At 41.6% G+C, this 24,357-nt stretch overlaps 1 protein-coding gene across 1 annotated transcript in view; it reads right to left on the minus strand.

The window, feature by feature from the left end:
• Positions 1-24,357, minus strand: part of usp32 (ubiquitin specific peptidase 32) — a 215,450-nt gene that overhangs the window by 17,464 nt on the left and 173,629 nt on the right. Inside the window, exons 22-27 of the mRNA XM_034169021.1 lie at positions 14,401-14,574; positions 11,145-11,319; positions 10,907-11,058; positions 10,653-10,764; positions 5,481-5,680; positions 2,624-2,808 (exon numbers count right to left, since the gene is read on the minus strand). Of these exons, the coding sequence (XP_034024912.1) occupies positions 2,624-2,808; positions 5,481-5,680; positions 10,653-10,764; positions 10,907-11,058; positions 11,145-11,319; positions 14,401-14,574 (998 nt within the window). The remainder of the gene's footprint in view (positions 1-2,623; positions 2,809-5,480; positions 5,681-10,652; positions 10,765-10,906; positions 11,059-11,144; positions 11,320-14,400; positions 14,575-24,357) is intronic.

The raw sequence follows: 24,357 nt of genomic DNA on the forward strand, positions 1-24,357 counted from the left end.
AGCGACAGGCAGCCACTCTGCTCCGTGGCTACAAACACACAACAAATGGACTAAAATGTTTGATTTTAGGGTTTACAAATGTTTTTGACTGTTAAACTTTACCAGCAAAGAAAATGTTATCGGACTGAAAGTTATCGGAACTAAATTTATCGGAAGATAACTTATCTGAAAAGCTAATCTGACAGCAAAAACACTAGCTTTGATAATTATTTGCTATCGGATTAGCTCAACTGTGCCCTCACTGCTCTTGAGTCCTGTTTTTAGTCTTTCATTCAGCCTGTGGGAACCCGTTTGCGTCTGTGTTACAGTTTTGTTTTGCACATGTTCTTTGTCAGTGTTTTTCCTGTTTTATTGTCAATGTTTTCGTCTGGCTACATGGACGCCCTCTGTTCTGTTTTGCTGCCAGACAAATCTACCGCCGGGTACAAATAAAGTCACCTGAGGCCGGTCTCCCGTACTTGGTGGCATGCTGAAGACCTATCCACACTGCTGCAGGGTCACTGGCTGAAACCTGTTTTTTTTTTTCAGCCTGTCAGAGTTGCTCCTCTTTGCTGGTCTGATCTCCTTTGTCAGCGTGTTTCTGGTCTTCTTGTACAGGAGCCTGTCTCCGTCTCTGTAGGCCTCTTCCTGGGCCTGGAGGAGTTCCCCAGTCAACCAGGGTTTGTTGTTGCTGTCTGTGCAGGAGGTTTCGGTCTGCACACACAGGTCCTTACAAAAACTGGTGTAAGATGTCAGAATGTCAGAGTCCATGAATGTCTGTAGATGCAGCTTCAAAGACGCTTCAGTCTGTAGCTACTGCCTCGACTCATCCATCCACGTCTTCACTACAGGCTTGCAGACCTTAGTGGCTGCCTGTCGGTGGGGATAAGTGTCCATTACTATGGTGTCGCAGTGGTCAAGAATGTTCTCGCTCCTGCTCGCCAGTGTCTCCTGTAAACTCTAAACACAGCTGCTGCTGCTCCTCCAACCAAAACATCTGGAGAACTCCCCGGCTCGGTGAAACCCGGCAAAAAAGTTTCAACAGATGACAACACAATGTTTATGCTCTTCCTCGGTGTAAGAGACCAAAGGAGAGCAGAATGAAAAAAACCACACACACACAGTACGAGACAGCGCAGCTCCACGATGGCCATCTGCGGCGCCATGAAATGAGTTAATGTTAAATGTTAAATAAAAGACATGTGCAGAAGAGGTTACAATTTGCCAAAGAACACATCAACTGGCCTAAAGAGAAATGGAGGAATATTTTGTGGACTGATGAGAGTAAAATTGTTCTTTTTGGGTCCAAGGGCCACAGACAGTTTGTGAGACGACCCCCAAACTCTGAATTCAAGCCACAGTTCACAGTGAAGACAGTGAAGCATGGTGGTGCAAGCATCATGATATGGGCATGTTTCTCCTACTATGGTGTTGGGCCTATATATCACATACCAGGTATCATGGATCAGTTTGGATATGTCAAAATACTTGAAGAGGTCATGTTGCCTTATGCTGAAGAGGACATGCCCTTGAAATGGGTGTTTCAACAAGACAATGACCCCAAGCACACTAGTAAACCAGCAAAATCTTGGTTCCAAACCAACAAAATTAATGCCTCGCAGATGTGAAGAAATCATAAAAAAAACTGTGGTTATACAACTAAATACTAGTTTAGTGATTCACAGGATTGCTAAAAAATTACTGTGAACACCCCCTTTTCTACTTTTTTTTACTAATAGCCCAATTTCATAGCCTTAAGAGTGTGCATATCATGAATGCTTGGTCTTGTTGGATTTGTGAGAATCTCCTGAATCTACTGGTACCTTGTTTCCCAAGTAACAATAAGAAATATACTCAAAACCTGGATTAATCTTTTTAATCACATAGCACTACTATTATTCTGAACACTACTGTATTTACAGTAAAACCGTTTTCTGCAGCTGAGAATCTCGTTTAGCAGATTTGGGAGTGTGTGTGCGTTTAGCTGTTGCTCAGCGTTTTCACAATTCTGGAATGAAACTGGTTCTGTAGTTTTCGTCACGTTTCCTCCAGGTGGACCTGCAGCAGGTGGAGCTGAATCCCTGGACTTCACTAAAAAGGATTGAGGGATTTGTTCATGGATCAGGTTTTATTTAGGCAACAGTGACTTTTTTACAGTAACGTCTAATCCTCCCTGAGCCAGCGCAGATCTTTCCTCACCGTCTTCATGTGTTGTGTAAGACTCAGTGAAGTGGACAGAACACAGACATAAAAACAGCAAAACAGTGACGTTCTTAGACTGAACCCTGGCTTGTGTCAGAACCCAGGCCCTGAATAAATACGACAGCCCCTAATTTCAAAGAAAGAACTGAACTGCCTCAGATCACTATTTGCTACTTTCTTTATACTCTAATGTCCGTTTTATTTTCAGTGGATGTGATGACATCACTTTAATAACTTCCTCTGTACGGTCTTTTCTTCTTCTATCTGTGAGCCTGATGTCTAAATGTTTGATGAATCATCGGATCCTGTTCATCGCAGTGGATCAGGTATCAATCAGATCAAACTGTGAGCCAAACGTGGCCGCTAATGTTTGTGGTCGTGCATTTTACTGGGAACTGCTCTGACGGTTGCAGATCCTCATTGTGTGAAGATCTGTGCCTACCAGTCCTGGGCGTGGTTACTGGCTTCCTGCGGGGGCAGCGGGCTGGCCAGTCGGGACACTTGGATCCAGACGGCATCGTATAAGTCCTTCTTGCTGGTGTGGACCGTGCAGGGCACAATAAGAGGCATGCCGAACAAACTGGGACGGTTCTTCTGAGATGACAGGAAGTAGAGCTCCGTACGCATCTGAAGGGTGGACAGAGAAACAAGAAAAGCAGACTGAGAGCCGGAACTCCAACCCAGGAGGACGTCTTGACAGGACAGCAAGCAGGTACAACCTCAGACATCTGACAGATGGAGATTATCCAGCGTTCCCTGGACCCAGTCCTCCAGGACCACCTAACCTCCACAGGTGAGGGGGGCGAGGAGAACTGGGTTAAGAACAGTGGTGGGCACAGCTAACCAAAAAGTTTGCTTTGATAACCGCAAATCCGCTAACTGAAAAGTTAACTTTTATAATGCTAAATCGATAAACCGCTAAAAAATTTAGCGCAAGTTGCAGTTAACTGCAAACTTTTAGCATTGATTCAGTACACTGTTGGCTATTGATAAGCCATGTTCAAGTTTAAGCACCGCAGGGGCTGCTGGGTAAATTCAAAGGCAATCACAAACCCAAAACACACACAAAAAATAAAGAAATACAAAAATTAAACCCTAACAGAAAGAAGTCACAATTTATCTCTACATTATGTATTGTGGCGAGCTGCGTGGAAGGAGGAGTCAGAGCTTCTGTCTATACACACTCTGCTGGCTGCTGCAAGCTTTTCACACACACACACGGTGGCAGAAGACATCAAACACAAGACGCTCTTCACTCATGGTCACAACATAAGCCTTAACCAAACTGACTACACAACGTGAACTATACACAACAAATCTACAACACTAACAACACGGCTAAATGGAAAATCACTAAGGGCCCTTGAGCAAGGACCTTAATCCCCGAGTTGCTCGTGGTGTGTAGTGAGCGCCGTTCATCTCTTCTGCCACAGCCTGTGTTGTGTGTAAAAAGTAAAGGATACTTCTTTGCGGCAGCCGACCCGCCCCCTTCAGCTGGAACAGACGTGTGTGATTTTAGGCTTTACAAACATTTTTGACCGTTAAACTTTACTCATTATCATATGAATCATATTTATCTAATAGATTACAATTTGTTCATGTAAATGGGGAATCGTCTTCACAGACTAAGGTTAATTATGGAGTTCCACAAGGTTCTGTGCTAGGACCAATTTTATTCACTTTATATATGCTTCCCTTAGGCAGTATTATTAGACGGTATTGCTTAAATTTTCATTGTTACGCAGATGATACCCAGCTTTATCTATCCATGAAGCCAGAGGACACACACCAATTAGCTAAACTGCAGGATTGTCTTACAGACATAAAGACATGGATGACCTCTAATTTCCTGCTTTTAAATTCAGATAAAACTGAAGTTATTGTACTTGGCCCCACAAATCTTAGAAACATGGTGTCTAACCAGATCCTTACTCTGGATGGCATTACCCTGAGCTCTAGTAATACTGTGAGAAATCTTGGAGTCGTTTTTGATCAGGATATGTCATTCAATGCGCATATTAAACAAATATGTAGGACTGCTTTTTTGCATTTGCGCAGTATCTCTAAAATTAGAAAGGTCTTGTCTCAGAGTGATGCTGAAAAACTAATTCATGCATTTATTTCCTCTAGGCTGGACTATTGTAATTCATTATTATCAGGTTGTCCTAAAAGTTCCCTGAAAAGCCTTCAGTTAATTCAGAATGCTGCAGCTAGAGTACTGACGGGGACTAGCAGGAGAGAGCATATCTCACCCATATTGGCCTCTCTTCATTGGCTTCCTGTTAATTCTAGAATAGAATTTAAAATTCTTCTTCTTACTTATAAGGTTTTGAATAATCAGGTCCCATCTTATCTTAGGGACCTCGTAGTACCATATCACCCCAATAGAGCGCTTCGCTCTCAGACTGCAGGCTTACTTGTAGTTCCTAGGGTTTGTAAGAGTAGAATGGGAGGCAGAGCCTTCAGCTTTCAGGCTCCTCTCCTGTGGAACCAGCTCCCAATTCAGATCAGGGAGACAGACACCCTCTCTACTTTTAAGATTAGGCTTAAAACTTTCCTTTTTGCTAAAGCTTATAGTTAGGGCTGGATCAGGTGACCCTGAACCATCCCTTAGTTATGCTGCTATAGACTTAGACTGCTGGGGGGTTCCCATGATGGACTGAGTGTTTCTTTCTCTTTTTGCTCTGTATGCACCACTCTGCATTTAATCATTAGTGATTGATCTCTGCTCCCCTCCACAGCATGTCTTTTTCCTGGTTCTCTCCCTCAGCCCCAACCAGTCCCAGCAGAAGACTGCCCCTCCCTGAGCCTGGTTCTGTTGGAGGTTTCTTCCTGTTAAAAGGGAGTTTTTCCTTCCCACTGTAGCCAAGTGCTTGCTCACAGGGGGTCGTTTTGACCGTTGGGGTTTTTCCGTAAATATTGTATGGCTTTTGCCTTACAATATAAAGCGCCTTGGGGCAACTGTTTGTTGTGATTTGGCGGTATATAAATAAAATTGATTTGATTTGATTATACAGACTGAAAGTTAGCAGAACTAAATTTAGTGGAAGCTAACTGGGACATTGAGCTGGACGTTTGTGTGCACGCACTCCCCATTAAAACAGTTTCACATGTTTGAGGTTTCCCCCAGTTTCACAAACTCTGGTGCTAAAAGCAGAATTTAGGCCAGAAAGTGTCCGAGTTAGACGTCTGTCTGTCCCGTCAGAGGAGGCGTCTCCGACAGGACAGCAGCTTCTTTCTGTTTAAGCGACAGGCACAGAAACGGTTCTTCACGGACGTGGCCCCGGCATCACTCTCACCATCTTCCTGTGCATGGCGATGATGTATCCGGTGAAGGGGCTGTCCTGCACCAGGGAAACGTGCACGTTGGTGACCCCATTGACGAGTGGCGTCTCTGGGCTGCAGTTCACCACAGCGCTCAGCCCGCCGTTGGGGATGAGGACGAGTTTCTCACCGAGGTGTCCGTTAGCAGGTGAGCCGTTGGGTACTGGGGTGATGTCTGAGGACAGGAACAGTGGCAACTTTAATTCATTAAATTAAAAATAATAACTAAATAAAACAAACAGATCTGACCTGAAAGGAAACATTTTCACACAGTCATCATCACACGCTTCACTCCACCATATCGACGTGTTTAACACGATTCTGTCTAAATCAAGCTGCGTCAGTCACAGTCAGTCAGAGCTGCGTGTCGTCAGAGTGAGCTGCAAAAAGTTTGTACCTGAGTTTTCAGAGGTGGTGTTTGTAGTTGCCATCTGCCACGCCGGTGTTTGCCAACCCGGACAGTGGGAATACCACCTCAACCGGCAACTTAGCCCCGCGACTGGACAGCAACAACGTCCGAGGCCCAACGTGGTGAATTCACTGAGGCCGCGCGCTGCGTCATTAGAACCGCGCGTCACGAGTGCCGCTTCCCCGAGGCCTCGTGCAGCCACCGCGCATCCATCAGCGCGGAAACACCGAGGCCGCGCGGCACCAGCGAAGTGCAGATCCATCCCGGTGACAAACAACGCAGGCTGTTAACATCGGCGATCGACAAGCTGCTCATAAGCCGACCATGGGGCCTAAGAAGGTTCTGACAGCGGAGGAAGGTGACGATATTAAAAAATCTCTGGACTTTTTATCAGAGGAGATTTCTGTTGTGAAGCAGCAACAGAAATCAATCATGGATCTGGTGGAGGAGGTGAAGGCATTACGGCTCCAGAATGCCGAGAAAGACCGGCATCTGGTGCAGCTGGAAAATAGAGTGGCTGAATTGGAGCAGTACACCAGAATCAACGACGTCATCATCACAGGTCTTCACATCAAACCACGGTCCTACGCACGGGCGGTAACAGATGAGAGCGGAGGGGAGCCCAGTGAACAGGAGGTCAGCTCTGTGGAAAAACAGGTTGCTGATTTCCTCCTATCTAAAGGTATAGAAATGGATTTAAATAACATTGAAGCATGCCACCCTCTGCCCCGGAGAAATGACGGTGATAAACGAACCGTCATCATGAGATTCATCAACAGAAAACACAAAACAGCACTGTTAAAACAAGGAAGAAAACTGAAAGGGACAAACGTATTCATCAATGAACATCTCACCAAACGGAATGCCGACATCGCCAGGAAAGCACGCTTCTTGAAGAAACAGGGAAAAATCCAGCACACATGGACTTCAAACTGTAAAATATTCATCAAACTGAACGGATCACCAGAACAAGCAAAAGTCATGGCAATAAGGAACATCGAGGAGCTGGACAAATATGAACAATAGTGTTTCTTAAAGCGAGGATCTGGACAGATATGACCAATAAGGTATGAGGACACAAACACATCACAACACCATGACACAGACCAGAGGAACCTATTCATCTACTACCTATTCATCTACATCTGGAGACAAGAAGGATATAACTCAAAGGATTGCTGATCATGGAAAAGTAGAACTGAGAACATTTAAATACACAGACCACAATGTACTGGACTTGGAGCACGATATAGACCCGGACAATAATTTCTTCTCAAATATCAATGACAGTTGTTGCTATTATACAGATGAACAGTTTAATCGGATCATTAAAACGGATAACAAATTATCAATAATCCATTTCAACAGCAGAAGTCTATATGCAAACTTTAACAACATTAAAGAATATTTAAGTCAGTTTAAAAAAATATTTAACATAATTGCTATATCAGAAACATGGATCAATGAAGATAAAGGAATGGATTTTGAACTGGATGGATATGAATTTAATTGTGTAAACAGAAAAAATAAGAGTGGAGGAGGAGTGGCTGTGTATGTGGATAAGAACATGGATTATAAAATAGTAGACAATATGACAACTGTGATTGATAACTTATTAGAATGTATAACTATTGAAATATGTGAAGAAAAAAGCAAAATGTATTAGTCAGCTGTATATATAGAGCACCAGGATCTAGTATTGAAACATTCACTGACTGTATGGGAAAAATGTTCTCAAAAACTAATCAAAAAACTGTGTTCATTTGTGGTGACTTAAATATTGATCTGCTCAATCCAAATAAGCATAAAATAACAGATGAATTTATCAGTATAATGTACAGTATGAGTTTATATCCAAAAATCACCAGGCCAAGCAGAATTACATCCCATAGTGCCACCTTAATTGATAATATATTCAGCAATGATATTGAGAATAACACTGTGAGTGGATTATTAATCAATGACATTAGTGATCATCTACCAGTTTTCATCGTTTATAATAGAAACCATCGGCGGAATCAGCCAGAGGAGAAAATAAAATACAGGCGAGTGCGGACAGAGGAAAACATGAACACACTAAAGAAGGATTTACAGGAGCAAAACTGGGAAAAGGTATACAGTGAAAGTGATGTTGATAGTGCATATGAAACTTTTTTACAAATATTTACATCATTATATGATAAAAATTGTCCAATTAAACAAGACTACAGAAAACAAAAAATCCAAGCTCGACCATGGATGACGAAAGGGTTACGAAATGCATGTAATAAGAAAAATACACTGTATAGAGAATTCATAAAACTAAAGACTAAAGAGGCAGAAAATAGATATAAGAAATACAAAAATAGATTAACTAATATTATACGGGTATGTAGGAAGGAATATTATAGTAACATATTATATAATAACAAAAACAATATTAAAGGAATATGGGATATATTAAATAGCATTATCAAAAATGGTAATAAAAAACAGAGTTACCCTCAGTATTTCATTGATAATAATGTCAAGAAGGAAAATAAGGATGAGGTAGTCAACGGTTTTAATAATTTTTTTGTAAATATTGGACCAAGCTTGGCAGAAAAAATTCCCGATTCCCAACCTGAGGATTGGGATAATAATCTCATAGAAAGAAATCCCTGTTCAATGTTCCTCACAGCAGTGGATGGAAATGAAATTATAGACATTGTGAATAATTGTAAATATAAAACATCTACCGATTTAAATGAAATTGATATGGTGGTGGTAAAACAGGTCATTGAATGGATTGTAGAACCATTAACATATATCTGTAACTTATCATTTCAAACCGGTAAATTTCCCAATCAAATGAAAATAGCTAAGGTTGTGCCGCTGTATAAGACTGGGGATAGACACCACTTCACAAATTATAGACCTGTTTCTTTGCTTCCACAATTTTCCAAATTATTAGAAAAGTTATTCAATAATAGATTAGACAAATTCATAAATAAACATAAATTACTTACTGATAGTCAATATGGATTCAGAGCACATAGTTCAACATCACTTGCATTAATAGAATCAGTTGAGGAGATTACAAACGCCATAGACCACAAATTACATTCAGTTGGAATATTTATAGACCTTAAAAAGGCTTTTGATACAATCAATCATGACATATTAATCAGTAAACTTGAACAGTATGGGATTAGGGGGTTGGTGTTGCACTGGGTGAGAAGCTACTTAAGTAACAGAAAACAGTTTGTGAAGTTGGGGGAATATACATCATCATGCTTGGACAATGCTTGTGGCGTCCCACAGGGGTCAGTATTGGGTCCAAAACTGTTTCTAATTTATATAAATGATATTGTCAATGTTTCCAAAATATTAAAATTAGTATTATTTGCAGATGACACAAGCATTTTTTGTTCAGGGGGGGATTTGCAGGAGTTATTGAGGAGGATCAGTATAGAAATGGGAAAATTGAAAATATGGTTTGACAGAAATAAATTATCATTAAACTTAAGTAAAACAAAATACATGTTATTTGGCTATTGTAATACAGACATACAGGTTCAGTTACAAGTCGAGGGGGTAGATATTGAAAGGGTACATGAAAATAAGTTTCTGGGGGTGATAATAGATGATAAGATAAACTGGAAGACTCATATAAAACATATACAAAGTAAACTGTCAAGAAGCATTTCAGTTCTAAACAAAGCGAAACATATTCTGGACCACAACTCACTCCGCATTCTTTACTGCTCACTGGTTTTACCATATTTACAGTACTGTGCAGAGGTATGGGGTAATACTTATAAAGGTACAACACAATCACTATCAGTAATGCAGAAAAGAGCTATAAGAATTATTCATAATACTGGCTATAGAGATCATACAAATCCACTATTTTTACAATCCAAATTATTAAAATTCACAGACTTGGTTCATTTTCAAACAGTACAAATTGTGTATAAAGCAATAAACAATTTACTTCCAGCAAATATTAAAAATATGTTTTTTAACAGATCAGGGGATTACAGTCTGAGGGGGAAATTTAATTTAAAGCATCAGTGGGCACGAACAACATTAAAAGGTTTCTGTATTTCTGTCTGTGGGGTGAGGATGTGGAACAGATTGGGAGTGGGGCTCAAGCAATGTCCAAGCATGAACCAGTTCAAACAGCGGTACAAAAATATGGTTTTTTCTGGGTATAGGGAGGAGGAAGGGTAATGAGGGTTAGGGTGTTTTTGTTGTTTGCTTCGGCTTGTAAATATATAGTATTTTGTATGTAAGTAGGTATGTGTAGGTGTATATTTATGTTTGTGTATATATACGTGTATATATGTATATGTGTATATATGTGTATGTTGATGTGTATATGTATGTGTGTGTATATATATGTATATATATATATATATTGATATCGGTTTAGGTGTGTAGGAATTTATGTGTATATGTGGCAAAGGGTATTACTGGTTGTGGGGAAGAAGGGGTAGGGATAAATAAGCTGATGCTTCACCCTACCCCTTTTCGGACATGTTGGGTACACAGTAGGAACTTTTTTGTTGTTGTCTTTACTGATCTATCTTGTAATTGTTGTTGTATCAAATGTTCGAAATAAACAGTTTTCATTCATTCATTCATTCATTCATCAAACTACTTCTGCAAGTTTGGCTCCACCACCTCTTTGATGACTGCTCTGTGTGTGTGTGTGTGTGTATGTATCTGTGTGCATGTGTGTGCGCGCGTCTGTGCGTGTGCATGCATATCACACCTGTTAGCGTTGGCGAGCTCAGGGAGGTGGGGGTACCAGGTACTGGGACCTCAAACGCACACAGGAAGCCGTTCACAGACAGACGGACCTTCTGGTTGTCCTGAGGAAAGTTCTGCACACAAACAAAGCGCTGCTGACACCGAGCTCACCGTGCCGCCGCGGCTGTGACTGGCGGTTGTTTTCACAGTGTCTCCAGTCACAGCCGCTCCACCTTGTACTTTATTGTTGTGTTGGGAGGGTTAAAGCAGGAGAACCTTGATGTTTGAGGCGTGGACCTCAGCCAGGAGGATCTGCTCAGGCTTCAGGCTGCAAAGTTCGCTCAGCTGTTTCTTCAGACCTGTGTACTTCTCGTCCATGTTCAACCTCAGGCCGAAGCGCACCGGAGTCGAACCGTCCAGTTTGATGACTAAACACAAGTATAACAGAATTTCTCATGTTTTAAAAAACCAACACTGAAGCAGAAACTTCAGTCTGGTCCTGCAGCGTCCTCACCAGTGATCTCCAGGTGCATGGAGCTGTCCATGGGCAGCGGCAGGGACAGAAAGTTGAAGGGGTCGAAGCGGGCACTGATGTGGCCACAGGTCTTACATTTCACCTGGGACTTGAGCTGGCCGTGGAACAAATCCACCACGATGGAGCGGTTCCTCCTTAAGTGGTTGTCCCAGGCCTTCAGGAGGACACAGAGACAGTGCTCAGAAAAGCCTGATCATCCCCAACATCAGGACCAACAAACATTCACACCATCACATGAGCACTTCCTCTCTCTCAAGAAGTGATTTTGTTTAAAATCTCACACACACACACACACACACACACACACACACACACACACACACACACACACACACACACACACACACACACACACACACTCTGAGGCAAACGACTATTTGATCCACTGTTGATTTTGCAGGTTTTCCCACCTACAAAGAATGTAGAGGTCTGTAATTTTTATCGTAGGTTCACTTCAACTGTGAGAGACAAAATCTAAAAAAAAAATAAAAATCCAGTAAATCACAATGTATGATTTTTTAATAATTTATTTGTATGTTACTGCTGCAAATAAGTATTTGATCACCTACCAACCAGCAAGAATTCTGTCTCACACAGACCTGTTAATGTTTCTTTAAGAAGCCCTCTTATTCTGCACTCTTTACCTGTATTAACTGCACCTGTTTGAACTTGTTACCTGTATAAAAGACACCTGTTCACACACTCAATCAATCACACTCCAACCTGTCCACCATAGCCAAGACCAAAGAGCTGTCTCAGGACACCAGGTGTTGTGTGGGCCGCCAGAAGAGGAGGTACTGCTGGCCCACCACCAGAGGGCGCCCTGCATGAAGTGCAGGCTTCAGGCACGAGGGCGCTGCCGCCACGGACACAGCCGGGGGTGACAACTGTCACTCATTATCTCATGACAGCTGTCACCCATCTACACTTCATCGTACTACTGCATAAAACCCGGACGTCATCTCCACCTCAATGCCGAGATATCATCTACCTGTGAAGGTAATTCTCTGCTGTACTGAAAACTGTGTCATAGTCTGAACTCTTTTTGCAGCCGCTTTCCTGTTGTGAGCCTTATCTGCTGGATTGGCGTTTGGTGTGAACAGCGACGGCTTCGCTTCATACCCCAACCAGATAAGTGGTTAACAGGAGCTGCACGAGTGTGTGATTAGAGGTGGAGGTGACTTTCCACCTTTTGACTGTTTTTGTTACTGGGTGTGCACACACCCACATCTCACTGTTTGTGCTCCTCACCAGCAGTACCAGATCCGACAGTCGGGGACGGTGATCACCTGGGAATTCGGAACTTGGCGGCTCCAGTATTCACCAGGTTCGGTGGCGGCGGAAATCGTGTGGTTCCGGCTCTTCTCAGGACAGACGTCTTCTATCCTCGAGCCTGCCCACATGTCACCTTTGTGTATTGACTGCTATCAGATTCTGAGATTGTCTGTATAGTCGTTGTGCACATTCACAACATTAAATTGTTACCTTTTGGCTCATCTATTGACCGTTCATTTGCGCCCCCTGTTGTGGGTCCGTGTCACTACACTTTCCCCAACACCAGGGACAAAACTGTAGACCTGCAGAAGGCTGGGATGGACTACAGGACAACAGGCAAGCAGCTTGGTAGAAGACAACAACTGTTATGATTATTTATTAGAAAGAGGAAGAAACACAAGATGACTGTCAATCTCCCTCAGTCTGGGATTCCATGCAAGATCTCACTTTGTGGGGTAAGGATGATTCTGAGAAAGCTCAGAACTACACAGGAGGACCTGGTCAATGACCTGAAGAGAGCTGGGACCACAGTCACAAAGATTACATTAGTAACACATGATGCTGTCATGGTTTAAAATCCTGCAGGGCAGCAAGGTCCCCCTGCTCAAGCCAGCACATGTCCAGGCCCGTTTGAAGTTCACCAGTGACCATCTGGATGATCCAGAGGAGGCATGGGAGAAGGTCATGTGGTCAGATGAGACCAGAATAGAGCTTTTTGGAATCAACTCCACTTACCATGTTTAGAGGATGAGAACAACCCCAAGAAAACCATCCCAACCGTGAAGCATGGGGGTGGAAACATCATACTCTGGGGGTGCTCTTCTGCAAAGGGGACAGGACGACTGCACCGTATTGAAGGGAGGATGGATGGGGTCATGTATTGCGAGATTTTGGCAATAACCTCCTTCCCTCAGTAAGAGCATTGAAGATGGGTCATGGCTGGGTCTTTCAGCATGACAATGACCCCAAACACACAGCTAGGGCAACTAAGGAGGGGCTCCGTAAGAAGCATTTCAAGGTCCTGGAGTGGCCTGGCCAGTCTGCAGACCTGAACTCAATAGAAAATCTTTGGAGGGAGCTGAAACTCCAAACCTGAAAGATCTAGAGAAGATCTGTGTGGAGGAGTGGAACAAAATCCCTGCTGCAGTGTGTGAAAACCTGGTGAAAAACTACAGGAAACATTTGACCTCTGGAACTGCAAACAAAGCCTACTGTACCAAATATTAAGGTCTGTTTTTCTATTGGATCAAATACTTATTTCATGCAATAAAATGAAAATTAATTATTTAAAAATCATACAATGTGATTTTCTTTATTTTTTAGATTCTGTCTCTCACAGTTGAAGTGAACCTACGATAGAAATGACAGACCTCTTCATTCTTTGGAGGTGGGAAAAGTTGCAAAATTGACAGTGGATCAAATACTTATTTACCTCTCTCTCTCTCTGTGTGTGTGTGTGTGTGCGTGAAATAGTTTGAGACTGTTAATTAAAATAAATAAACAGTGATGCATTCATGGGTGATGAAAGAATACAAAAATGATCAAACCATCATGAGCACACTTCATCCACATTCAAGTAAAGCTCAAACCTCAGAACTGAACTTGGACCAACGTGTCTCAACCAACAACCACCCAAAAACAAGCAGGTGGAATTACAATGACAAAAATGGTAAATGGACTGCATTTATATAGCGCTTTTCCATCTGCATCAGACGCTCAAAGCGCTTTACAATTATGCCTCACATTCAACCCGATGTCAGGGTGCTGCCATACAAGGCGCTCACTACACACCGGGAGTTATAGGGCATTAAGGACCTTGCCCAAGGGCCTTTAGTGATTTTCCAGTCAGGCTGGGATTTGAAACGAGGATTTTCTGGTCTCAAGCCCAACACCTCCCCCACTAGACCAACACCTCCCCCAACAAAAAACTGAGTTATAAGATTAGACTGTGAACTCTGACCTCTGACGCCACCTCCCAGTCGGGACGGCCATCACTGTCCTTCAGTTCCACATAGGGCTTCTCATGGACTCTGTTTAGGTCTTCATGGAGGCCGTCCAACAGAAAGGCTAACAGCTCCTGGGAGTCCTGCTGTTGGAAGCCATTGAAGCGCGGAGCATACTTGGCGATCGTCCACTGCAAATCACATCAAGAGGGTCAGTTACCATTGTTTCCTGATTGTCTTTTTTTTTTTTTTTTTTACTTGTTTCACCGGTCCTGCAGCTTATACATGGGGGTAAAAAAATACTGCATTATCTACATCTAAATGAGGTCCTGTGAATCACACTCTTTAGCAGAAGGTGACGGGAAGGCACCATTGAACTCAATGGCAACTGCTGTACTACAAGAATAAGAAGACGATCTCTGAGAAGGATGTGGAAGGTGTTAGAGAATGAGTGGAATTCATAAATCAGGCTCTCAAACTGAAAAGATCACACTTGAAGACAGAGGGAATACCCTTCATATTACTCAGCACTCCACTTGTTAGGACTGTGTGAGACAAAAACAACAACGGTGAGGATGGCTAAGTCAGTGGTTTTTAAAATGTATTTTAAAAAATTATGGGAGGGGGACTCATGGCTGAGGGGTTCAGGCGCGCCACATACCACAAAACCCACTGAAACACCCACTGAAAAAAGAGTTTGAGCTTTTGCCCTCAGGCTGTCATTTTAGGGTTCCTATGAGGAGGCCTAAAAGATTTCAGGTCTCGTTTATCCCAAGTGCAATTTTATTACTTAATGGCAATTAGTCCTTAGGTCCTGTTGTTTTTCTTGCACTACTATTGCTTATTTACATATCCACACTTTGCACTTTTGCAATACTTTGTACTGTTTTTTTCAGTTTTGGCATGAATTCTGGATTGCACATTTGACATTTCATAGTGATTTTGTGTATGTGTATGGTACTTTTTAATATTGCATTATTTTTATTATGTCTGATTTTTGACTTTTAATTGGGTCTTATCTTCACTGTAAATATTGTTATATTATTGTCATTGTGTACCTTGTCTTTTGTGTGCTCCTGCTGCAACACTAATTTCCCTTTACAGGACAATAAAGAAATAAAGTACAAATAAATTAAGTAATAAAGTACTGGTTGCATGTCAATCCCTGTCTTCAATCCACCGTTATGTCTCTCTTCTATGATAAAAGCTGAAAATGCCCAAAAATATATTTTATATAATGAATGGGAAATGTAATATGTTTAATTACATTTCCTGAGGTAAATGTGCATATTTACCTCTGAACAGATGTTTTTCTCTGTTCTATAGTTACATGAAGCAAAACGGTAAATGGACTGCATTTATATAGCGCTTTTCCATCCCCGATGTCAGGGTGCTGCCATACAAGGCGCTCACTACACACCGGGAGCAATAGGGGATTAAAGGCCTTGCCCAAGGGCCCTTAGTGATGTTCCAGTCAGGCTGGGGATTTGAACCCATGATCTTCTGGACTCAAGGCCAACACCTTAAGCACTAAACCATCACCTCCCAGCAGCAGTTTACAAATAATTATCCTGTTAGCTTCTGCTCACTAACACAGTGTTTGTCTTATTATGAATAATGTTCTGATTACAACCCCAATTCCAATGAACTTGGGACGTTGTGTAAAATGTAAATAAAAACAGAATACAATGATTTGCAAATCCTCTTCAACCTATATTCAGTTGAATACACCACAAAGACAAGATATTTAATGTAATTATATTATATTATTGTTTCTGATTTTAGAAATTGCTGCATTTATTTCTTACATTGTTGTTTATGATATCAATGAGTTATTTTGTTCTTCTGTTATTTGTGGTAGATCTAAGCCATTTAAGAAAACGTCAGTTTGGGATTCATTGTTATTATGTGCTTGGGAGTACAACCTATCATAGTAAAATTCAAAGCATTTATGAATGTGAGCTGCCTTGTATACCACAGAATTCTTTTGTGGCTCTTGTATTTTGTAAATGTTTCTCAATGTTTGCTGCTTTTTTTTTTGGAATTTTTTTTATTTTTAAGTTTTCAAATATACGATGGGGAATGAATGGGGAAGAGTGCTGTTACATTTGGTCAGAAAATGAATAATCAGTATTCATTTATAAAAATATTGTTCAAGTAAAGTCCGATCTTGTATATTTCACATATTCTGTCCACTTTGTCCATGTTTCGTAAAAAGAGTCTCTTTGGTTCTGAATGATGGAGGATAGTTTTTCCATCTCGTAGATATCGTGGACTATTTCTATACATTCTTCAACCGAGGGAGGGTCTGCCTTCAACCATTTTCTTGTGATGGCTTTTTTACTTGCTATTAATAGGATTGCCAATAATTTTGTTTCACCCCTTCTCCAATTCTGAACATTTACATCTCCCAAATATAAGCATTCAAATGTAAACGACACTTTAGAGCCAAAAACATAATTCACATGATTGCAAATCTGTGACCAGTATGATTTGAGAATACTGCAATCCCAAAAAATGTGATAGTGGTTGGCCCCAGAGGAGCCACAGAGCCTCCAACATGAATCCCCACTCCCTCTGTGTCTTTTTTGAACAGGTGTCGTAAAGAACCTCGTAATACTCTTACATCCAAACTCTCGCCATGTATTAGATCCTGTGGTCTTCCACTGAAGATGACAGGGTGATGAGTGTGAAGTTGGAAATTGAAGGGGTGATGATCAATCAATCAATCAATTTTTTTTTTATATAGCGCCAAATCACAACAAACAGTTGCCCCAAGGCGCTTTATATTGTAAGGCAAGGCCATACAATAATTATGTAAAACCCCAACGGTCAAAACGACCCCCTGTGAGCAAGCACTTGGCTACAGTGGGAAGGAAAAACTCCCTTTTAACAGGAAGAAACCTCCAGCAGAACCAGGCTCAGGGAGGGGCAGTCTTCTGCTGGGACTGGTTGGGGCTGAGGGAGAGAACCGGGAAAAAGACATGCTGTGGAGGGGAGCAGAGATCGATCACTAATGATTAAATGCAGAGTGGTGCATACAGAGCAAAAAGAGAAAGAAACAGTGCATCATGGGAACCCCCCAGCAGTCTACGTCTATAGCAGCATAACTAAGGGATGGTTCAGGGTCACCTGATCCAGCCCTAACTATAAGCTTTAGCAAAGAGGAAAGTTTTAAGCCTAATCTTAAAAGTAGAGAGGGTGTCTGTCTCCCTGATCTGAATTAGGAGCTGGTTCCACAGGAGAGGAGCCTGAAAGCTGAAGGCTCTGCCTCCCATTCTACTCTTACAAACCCTAGGAACTACAAGTAAGCCTGCAGTCTGAGAGCGAAGCGCTCTATTGGGGTGATATGGTACTACGAGGTCCTTAAGATAAGATGGGACCTGATTATTCAAAACCTTATAAGTAAGAAGAAGAATTTTAAATTCTATTCTAGAATTAACAGGAAGCCAATGAAGAGAGGCCAATATGGGTGAGATATGCTCTCTCCTTCTAGTCCCCGTCAGTACTCTAGCTGCAGCATTTTGAATTAACTGAAGGCTTTTTAGGGAACTTTTAGGACAACCTGATAATAATGAATTACAATAGTCCAGCCTAGAGGAAATAAATGCATGAATTAGTTTTTCAGCATCACTCTGAGACAAGACCTTTCTGATTTTAGAGATATTGCGTAAATGCAAAAAAGCAGTACTACATATTTGTTTAATATGCGCTTTGAATGACATATCCTGATCAAAAATGACTCCAAGATTTCTCACAGTATTACTAGAGGTCAGGGTAATGCCATCCACAGTAAGGATCTGGTTAGACACCATGTTTCTAAGATTTGTGGGGCCAAGTACAATAACTTCAGTTTTATCTGAGTTTAAAAGCAGGAAATTAGAGGTCATCCATGTCTTTATGTCTGTAAGACAATCCTGCAGTTTAGCTAATTGGTGTGTGTCCTCTGGCTTCATGGATAGATAAAGCTGGGTATCATCTGCGTAACAATGAAAATTTAAGCAATACCGTCTAATAATACTGCCTAAGGGAAGCATGTATAAAGTGAATAAAATTGGTCCTAGCATGACGATGATGATGAATATCATCAGTGCATATGCCCCACAGGTAGGTTGTGAGATGAAGGAGAAAGAAGATTTCTGGAGTGTGTTAGATGAGGTGGTGGAGAGTGAACCCAAGCATGAAAGAGTGGTGATAGGAGCAGACTTCAATGGGCATGTTGGTGAAGGGAACAGAGGTGATGAGGAAGTAATGGGTAGATATGGTATCAAGGATAGGAATGGGGAAGGACAGATGGTAGTTGATTTTGCGAAAAGGATGGAAATGGCTGTGGTGAACACCTACTTTAAGAAAAGGGAGAAGCACAGGGTAACATATAAGAGTGGAGGAAGGTGCACACAGGTGGACTACATTCTTTATAGGAGATGCAAGTTATGTAAGGTGGTAGCAGGAGAGAGTGTCACTAGACAGCACAGGATGGTTGTTTGTAGGATGACTTTAGAGGTAAAGAAGAAGAAGAGAGTGAGAGCTCAACAAAGGATCAGATGGTGGAAGTTGAAGGCGGAAGACTGTTGTGTGAAATTTAGCGAGCAGGTGAGAGAAGCACTGGGAGGGGAAGCAATTTTGGACAACTGGAAAAGTACTGCAGATGTGGTGAGGGAGACAGCTAGGACAGTACTGGGTATGACATCTGGACAGTAGAAAGAAGACAAGGAGAATTGGTGGTGGAATGAAGAGGTCGAGGAAAGCATAAGGAGAAAGAGGTTGGCAAAAAAGTTTTGGGATAGTCGGAGAGATGAAGAAAGTAGACAGGAGTACAAGGAGATGCAGCGTAAGGCGAAAAGAGAAGTGGCAAAAGCAAAAGAAAAGGCATATTGTGAGCTGTACAAGAAGTTGAATAGTAAGGAAGGAGAAAAGGACTTGTACCGATTGGCCAGACAAAGGGACAGAGCTGGAAAGGATGTGCAGCAGGTTAGGGTGGTAAAAGATGCACATGGTAATGTGCTGACAAGTGATGAGTGTGTGCTGAGAAGGTGGAGGGAATATTTTGAAGAGTTGATGAATAAAGAAAATGAGCGAGAGAAAAGGCTGGATGATGTGGTGAGAGTAAATCAGGAAGTACAAGAGATTAGCAAGGAAGAAGTGAGGGCTGCTATGAAGAGGATGAAGATTGGAAAGGCACTTGTTCCAGATGACATTCCAGTGGAGGCATGGAAATGTCTAGGAGAGATGGCAGTAGAGTTTCTAACCAGATTGTTTAATAAAATCTTGGAAAGTGAGAGCATGCCTGATGAGTGGAGACGAAGTGTGCTGGTTCCTATTGTCAAGAACAAGGGTGATGTGCAGAGCTGCAGTAACTACAGAGGCATAAAGCTGATCAGCCACAGCATGAAGTTATGGGAAAGAGTAGTAGAAGCTAGGCTTAGAAAACAGGTGAAGATCTGTGAGCAGCAATATGGTTTCATGCCAAGAAAGAGCACTACAGATGCAATGTTTGCTCTGAGAATACTGTTGGAAAAGTACAGAGAAGGACAGAAAGAGTTACATTGTGTGTTTGTGGACTTAGAAAAAGCTTATGATAGGGTGCCAAGAGAAGAGTTGTGGCATTGTATGAGGAAGTCTGGAGTGGCAGAGAAGCATGTTAGGGTAGTGCAGGACATGTACAAGAATAGTGTGACAGCGGTGAGATGCACAGTCGGAATGACAGACTCATTCAAGGTGGAGGTGGGATTACACCAAGGATCAGCTCTGAGTCCTTTCTTGTTTGCAGTGGTGATGGACAGGTTGACGGATGAGATCAGACAGGAGTCCCCATGGACTATGATGTTTGCAGATGACATTGTGATCTGTAGTGAGAGTAGAGAGCAAGTTGAGTCTAGTCTGGAGAAGTGGAGATATGCTTTGGAGAGAAGGGGAATGAAAGTCAGTAGAAGCAAGACTGAGTACATGTGTGTGAATGAGAGGGAGCCCAGTGGAATAGTGCAGTTACAAGGAGTAGATGTGGTGAAAGTAGATGAGTTTAAATATTTGGGGTCAACTGTTCAAAGTAATGGAGAGTGTGGTAGAGAGGTGAAGAAGAGAGTGCAGGCAGGGTGGAGTGGGTGGAGAAAGGTGGCAGGAGTGATTTGTGATTGATGAATATCAGCAAGAGTGAAGGGGAAAGTTTACAAAACAGTAGTGAGACCAGCTATGTTGTTGTTGTTGAGATTCTCTTTGGGAGTGACAAGAATGGACAAGATTAGGAATGAACATATCAGAGGGACAGCTCAGGTGGGACGGTTTGGAGACAAAGTCAGAGAGGCGAGATTGAGATGGTTTGGACATGTGCAGAGGAGGGACCCAGGGTATATAGGGAGAAGGATGCTGAGGATGGAGCCACCAGGCAGGAGGAGAAGAGGGAGACCAAAGAGGAGGTTCATGGATGTGCTGAGAGAGGACATGCAGGTGGTTGGTGTGACAGAGGAAGATACAGAGGACAGGGTGAGATGGAAACGATTGATCTGCTGTGGCGACCCTTAACGGGAACAGCCGAAAGACAAAGAAGAAGTTAAGACTAGATGTTCTTGCATAGCTTTATACCACTCTGAATTAAATCCATCGGCCCCTGGGCTTTTGCCATTTTTCAATCTCTTTATTGATGCTGAAACTTCTTCCTTTGTTATTTTTGATGTCAATCTCTTATTTTGATCCTCTGAGACTTTAGGTAAGTTTAGGGATAATAAAAATGCGTCAATGTCTTCACTGCTCCCTAATTGTGGTTGAGAATACAATTTCCGGTAATATTCTTCAAAGCATTCTTGTATTTTTTCAGGGCTAGTCACCACAGCATTTGTTACTGGGTGTTTTATTTTATGTATTGTCCGTTCTGCCTCTTGTTTTCTTAATCTGTAAGATAAAAGCTTGAGTGCTCTCCCGCCTGCGTCGTTATATCGTTGTTTTGTAAAAAGGAGCTTTTTTGAATCTCCTGTGTGTTTATAGCATCTATCTCATTTTTCACTTCTTTTATTTTTAATTTGACCAAATTATTTAGTGGAGTGTTCTTTCACAAGTTCTTTAAGTTTGGTTTCTAATTCTTGTATTTTTTGAATTTTACGCTTCTTTAGAGTAGCAGAGATTGCTATCATCTTTCCTCGAATTCCTCGAGTGACACCTGAGCTGGTGGGTCAATAAGCGAGCAGCTTTTGCACCATATTCATAGTAGTTACAACTGCTCAACTTCCCTCGTCGAGATCAAGTTGAACTCACGCTGCAAATTAAGACGCTGCTTATAAACGTCTGGTGAAGGTTTCTGGGCAGACTGATGGTCACGTTTTAAAATTTGGAATGACAAATCATTTGGCCTGTAAGATAAACTTTTAGAGTTTCCCATAATAAAGTGTTTGAGGTGGCATCAGATTTATTAGTAATTAAAAAGTTATCGGTAGAAGATGAAATATACTCACAGAAGGTAGAGTCAGTGAGTAGTTGGGGGTTTAACCTTTGAGGAGGTTGAGATGTATGGTGAGGGGACAAGAACCAAAGGAGCATGATCTGAGATCACAACAGGAAGATATTCAGAATTATGAACTTTTGAAATAAAATTGCCATTAATTTAAAAAAAAAATGATACGAGAATATGTGTGATGAACATACGAGAAAAAAGAAGATACTCTGGATTGTTTTTATTTATTTAGCTTGTAATTTTACTGTTGTTTTTTTTGTTTGTTGCTGTTGTTGATGTTTATGCACCAATGACACCAGATCAAATTCCTCGTATGTGAGAACCTACTTGGCAATAAAGTCGATTCTGATTGTGATTCTTCTGGATTATGAAATCGCCAAGGATCCATGTATTTGTTTTGGGTCATAAAGTCTGAAAAGGATCAAGACAGAGCAGAAGGGGTTTTTATACTAGAGGCAAGTACAGGATCCATCCAACCAATTTCTTCCGCTTTATCCGGAGTCGGGTCGCGGGGGCAGCAGCTCAAGCAAAGCCGCCCAAACCTCCCGATCCACACACACCTCCCCCAGCTCCTCCTTGTTTTTATGCTTTTCACTCTTTTAAATTCATTTTATTAGTAAATGGAGCGGGCCGCGGCCTCAACTTCATCTAAATTCTGGGTTTTTTTAGTTAAGTTTAGGCCTAGTGGCCGGCAATCACCTTAGTATTTCTTCTGTTTTTCTTGTTGCTTAATGCTGACAAATTACACTGTATTTCTCTTTCTGATGCTTGATTCTGCTTTTTTTCTTTTGTCTCTGTTTGAGGTGCGGCTCCATCCAGAGATGGGTGTGGTATCTGTTCCAGAAACCACCCTGTGCAATGGCAACATTTCCTGTACATTCGTTTTGTGAACTGTTCTTAATTTGTGTCTGTATCATGGCCCAAGCAGAGGGTCACCCCTTTTAGTCTGGTCTGCTTGAGGTTTCTTCCTCAGAGGGAGTTTTTCCTTAACACTGTTGCTCTGAGGGTTGGTAAGGTTAGACCTTACTTGTGTGAAGTGCCTTGAGGCAACCTTGTGATTTCATGCTATATAAAATGAAATAAATTGAAATTGAAATCTGTAACCTCCTACTGCCGGCTCCAGCCACATTATCCTCATGACTTTATGAAAATATAATGCAATACTAAAATACCCTCGGCCGTATGAGCCTTGTGTTCTTTATAATTAGCAGTTGTTTAATTAATTATTAAGATCCTGTTATCTTACACACAATTTGTACATGTTCAATGAAGCCCCTCTCTTAATCAGTTAAATGTTTTGACAGCGTCTGCAGGAGGCTTTGCGTGTATATAAGCTTTTGACAAAAGCAGAAGCTATGCAAATCAAGGAGTATTTGTCGATGACCCTCTGTGCATTTCCTGATATTGAGACAAATTTAACTATATAGGAAGTTAGCTTTGAGTTAGTGTGCACACTAACGCTACAAAATATGTTATCAGGTTACAAAAAGAGTATTTTCAGTTGTAGAAGCATTTATTTCTCGCTAGCTTTTACATAATACTTGTATATGAAAGACATATATATAAACAAAAGCAAAGCGGTTTTGAAAAGACCAGTCACTGACATCACAGTGCAGCTCTACTCTGATTGGCTGTCATCTCCCACCACTCAAAAACAAAGCAGAACAGATTCAAACAGAATGTGACTTTTTAACCTCTTAAAATACCTCTTAAAATAAATCAAGGTTAGCCATCTTTGAACTTGTCCAATGTCTGTGTCCCAAAAATGTTCCCTGTGAATTTGAAGACTGTGGCAGTAATAGAACTGGACTTATGCTGAACACAGACAGACAGACGGACGGCACGTCTTCACAATACCTGATGGTCATATGCTGTCCTCAGGAAAAAACAAACCAAAAAAGCAACCTCAGATGATAAGGTCTTAATATTAAGAGCAAAAAAAAAGAAAAAAAAAAAAAATCAGCAAAACATTTTATTAAAGTTATTAATCCAGTGAGACATGGATGCAAGCACTGGAAATTATGAGGGGGGGGGGGAATATATATATATATATATATATATATATATATACATATTACACTTCATACCATCAAGTAAACCTACAATCCAAACAAACATTCTGGCGTCTGCTGCGTCCCTCCAGGTCTGACATCTTGGATTTTAACCACTCGTTATGTTTTCGGAGTGCAGAGTATTCACCCTCGAGCTGGTCCAAACACTGATCAAAGTCAGTGTGCGCAAATTCGAGAGAATTAATACGTAAACCTTGTTCACTCATTGCTGATTGGACACTGTCCCGCTTAGACGACAAACTTTCAAAAGAAGACAAAGTCTGCAGAGAGCGCAGCTCTGTGGTCTTCCAGCAGGAGGCCAATCTCTGCCACAGTTACAGGTGTCACAAGCGGAGATGTTTCTCTGTCTCGTTCAGACTTACTCTTGGACATTTTGCAGGTGGTCAGAAAGCAGTAAATACAAAAAATAAAAATAAAACTGTGATTCCAAATACATTGTGAGGGTCTGCAAGGTAAAAAAT

Source organism: Thalassophryne amazonica, chromosome 4, assembly GCF_902500255.1.
Source record: "Thalassophryne amazonica chromosome 4, fThaAma1.1, whole genome shotgun sequence".
Lineage (NCBI taxonomy): Eukaryota > Metazoa > Chordata > Actinopteri > Batrachoidiformes > Batrachoididae > Thalassophryne > Thalassophryne amazonica.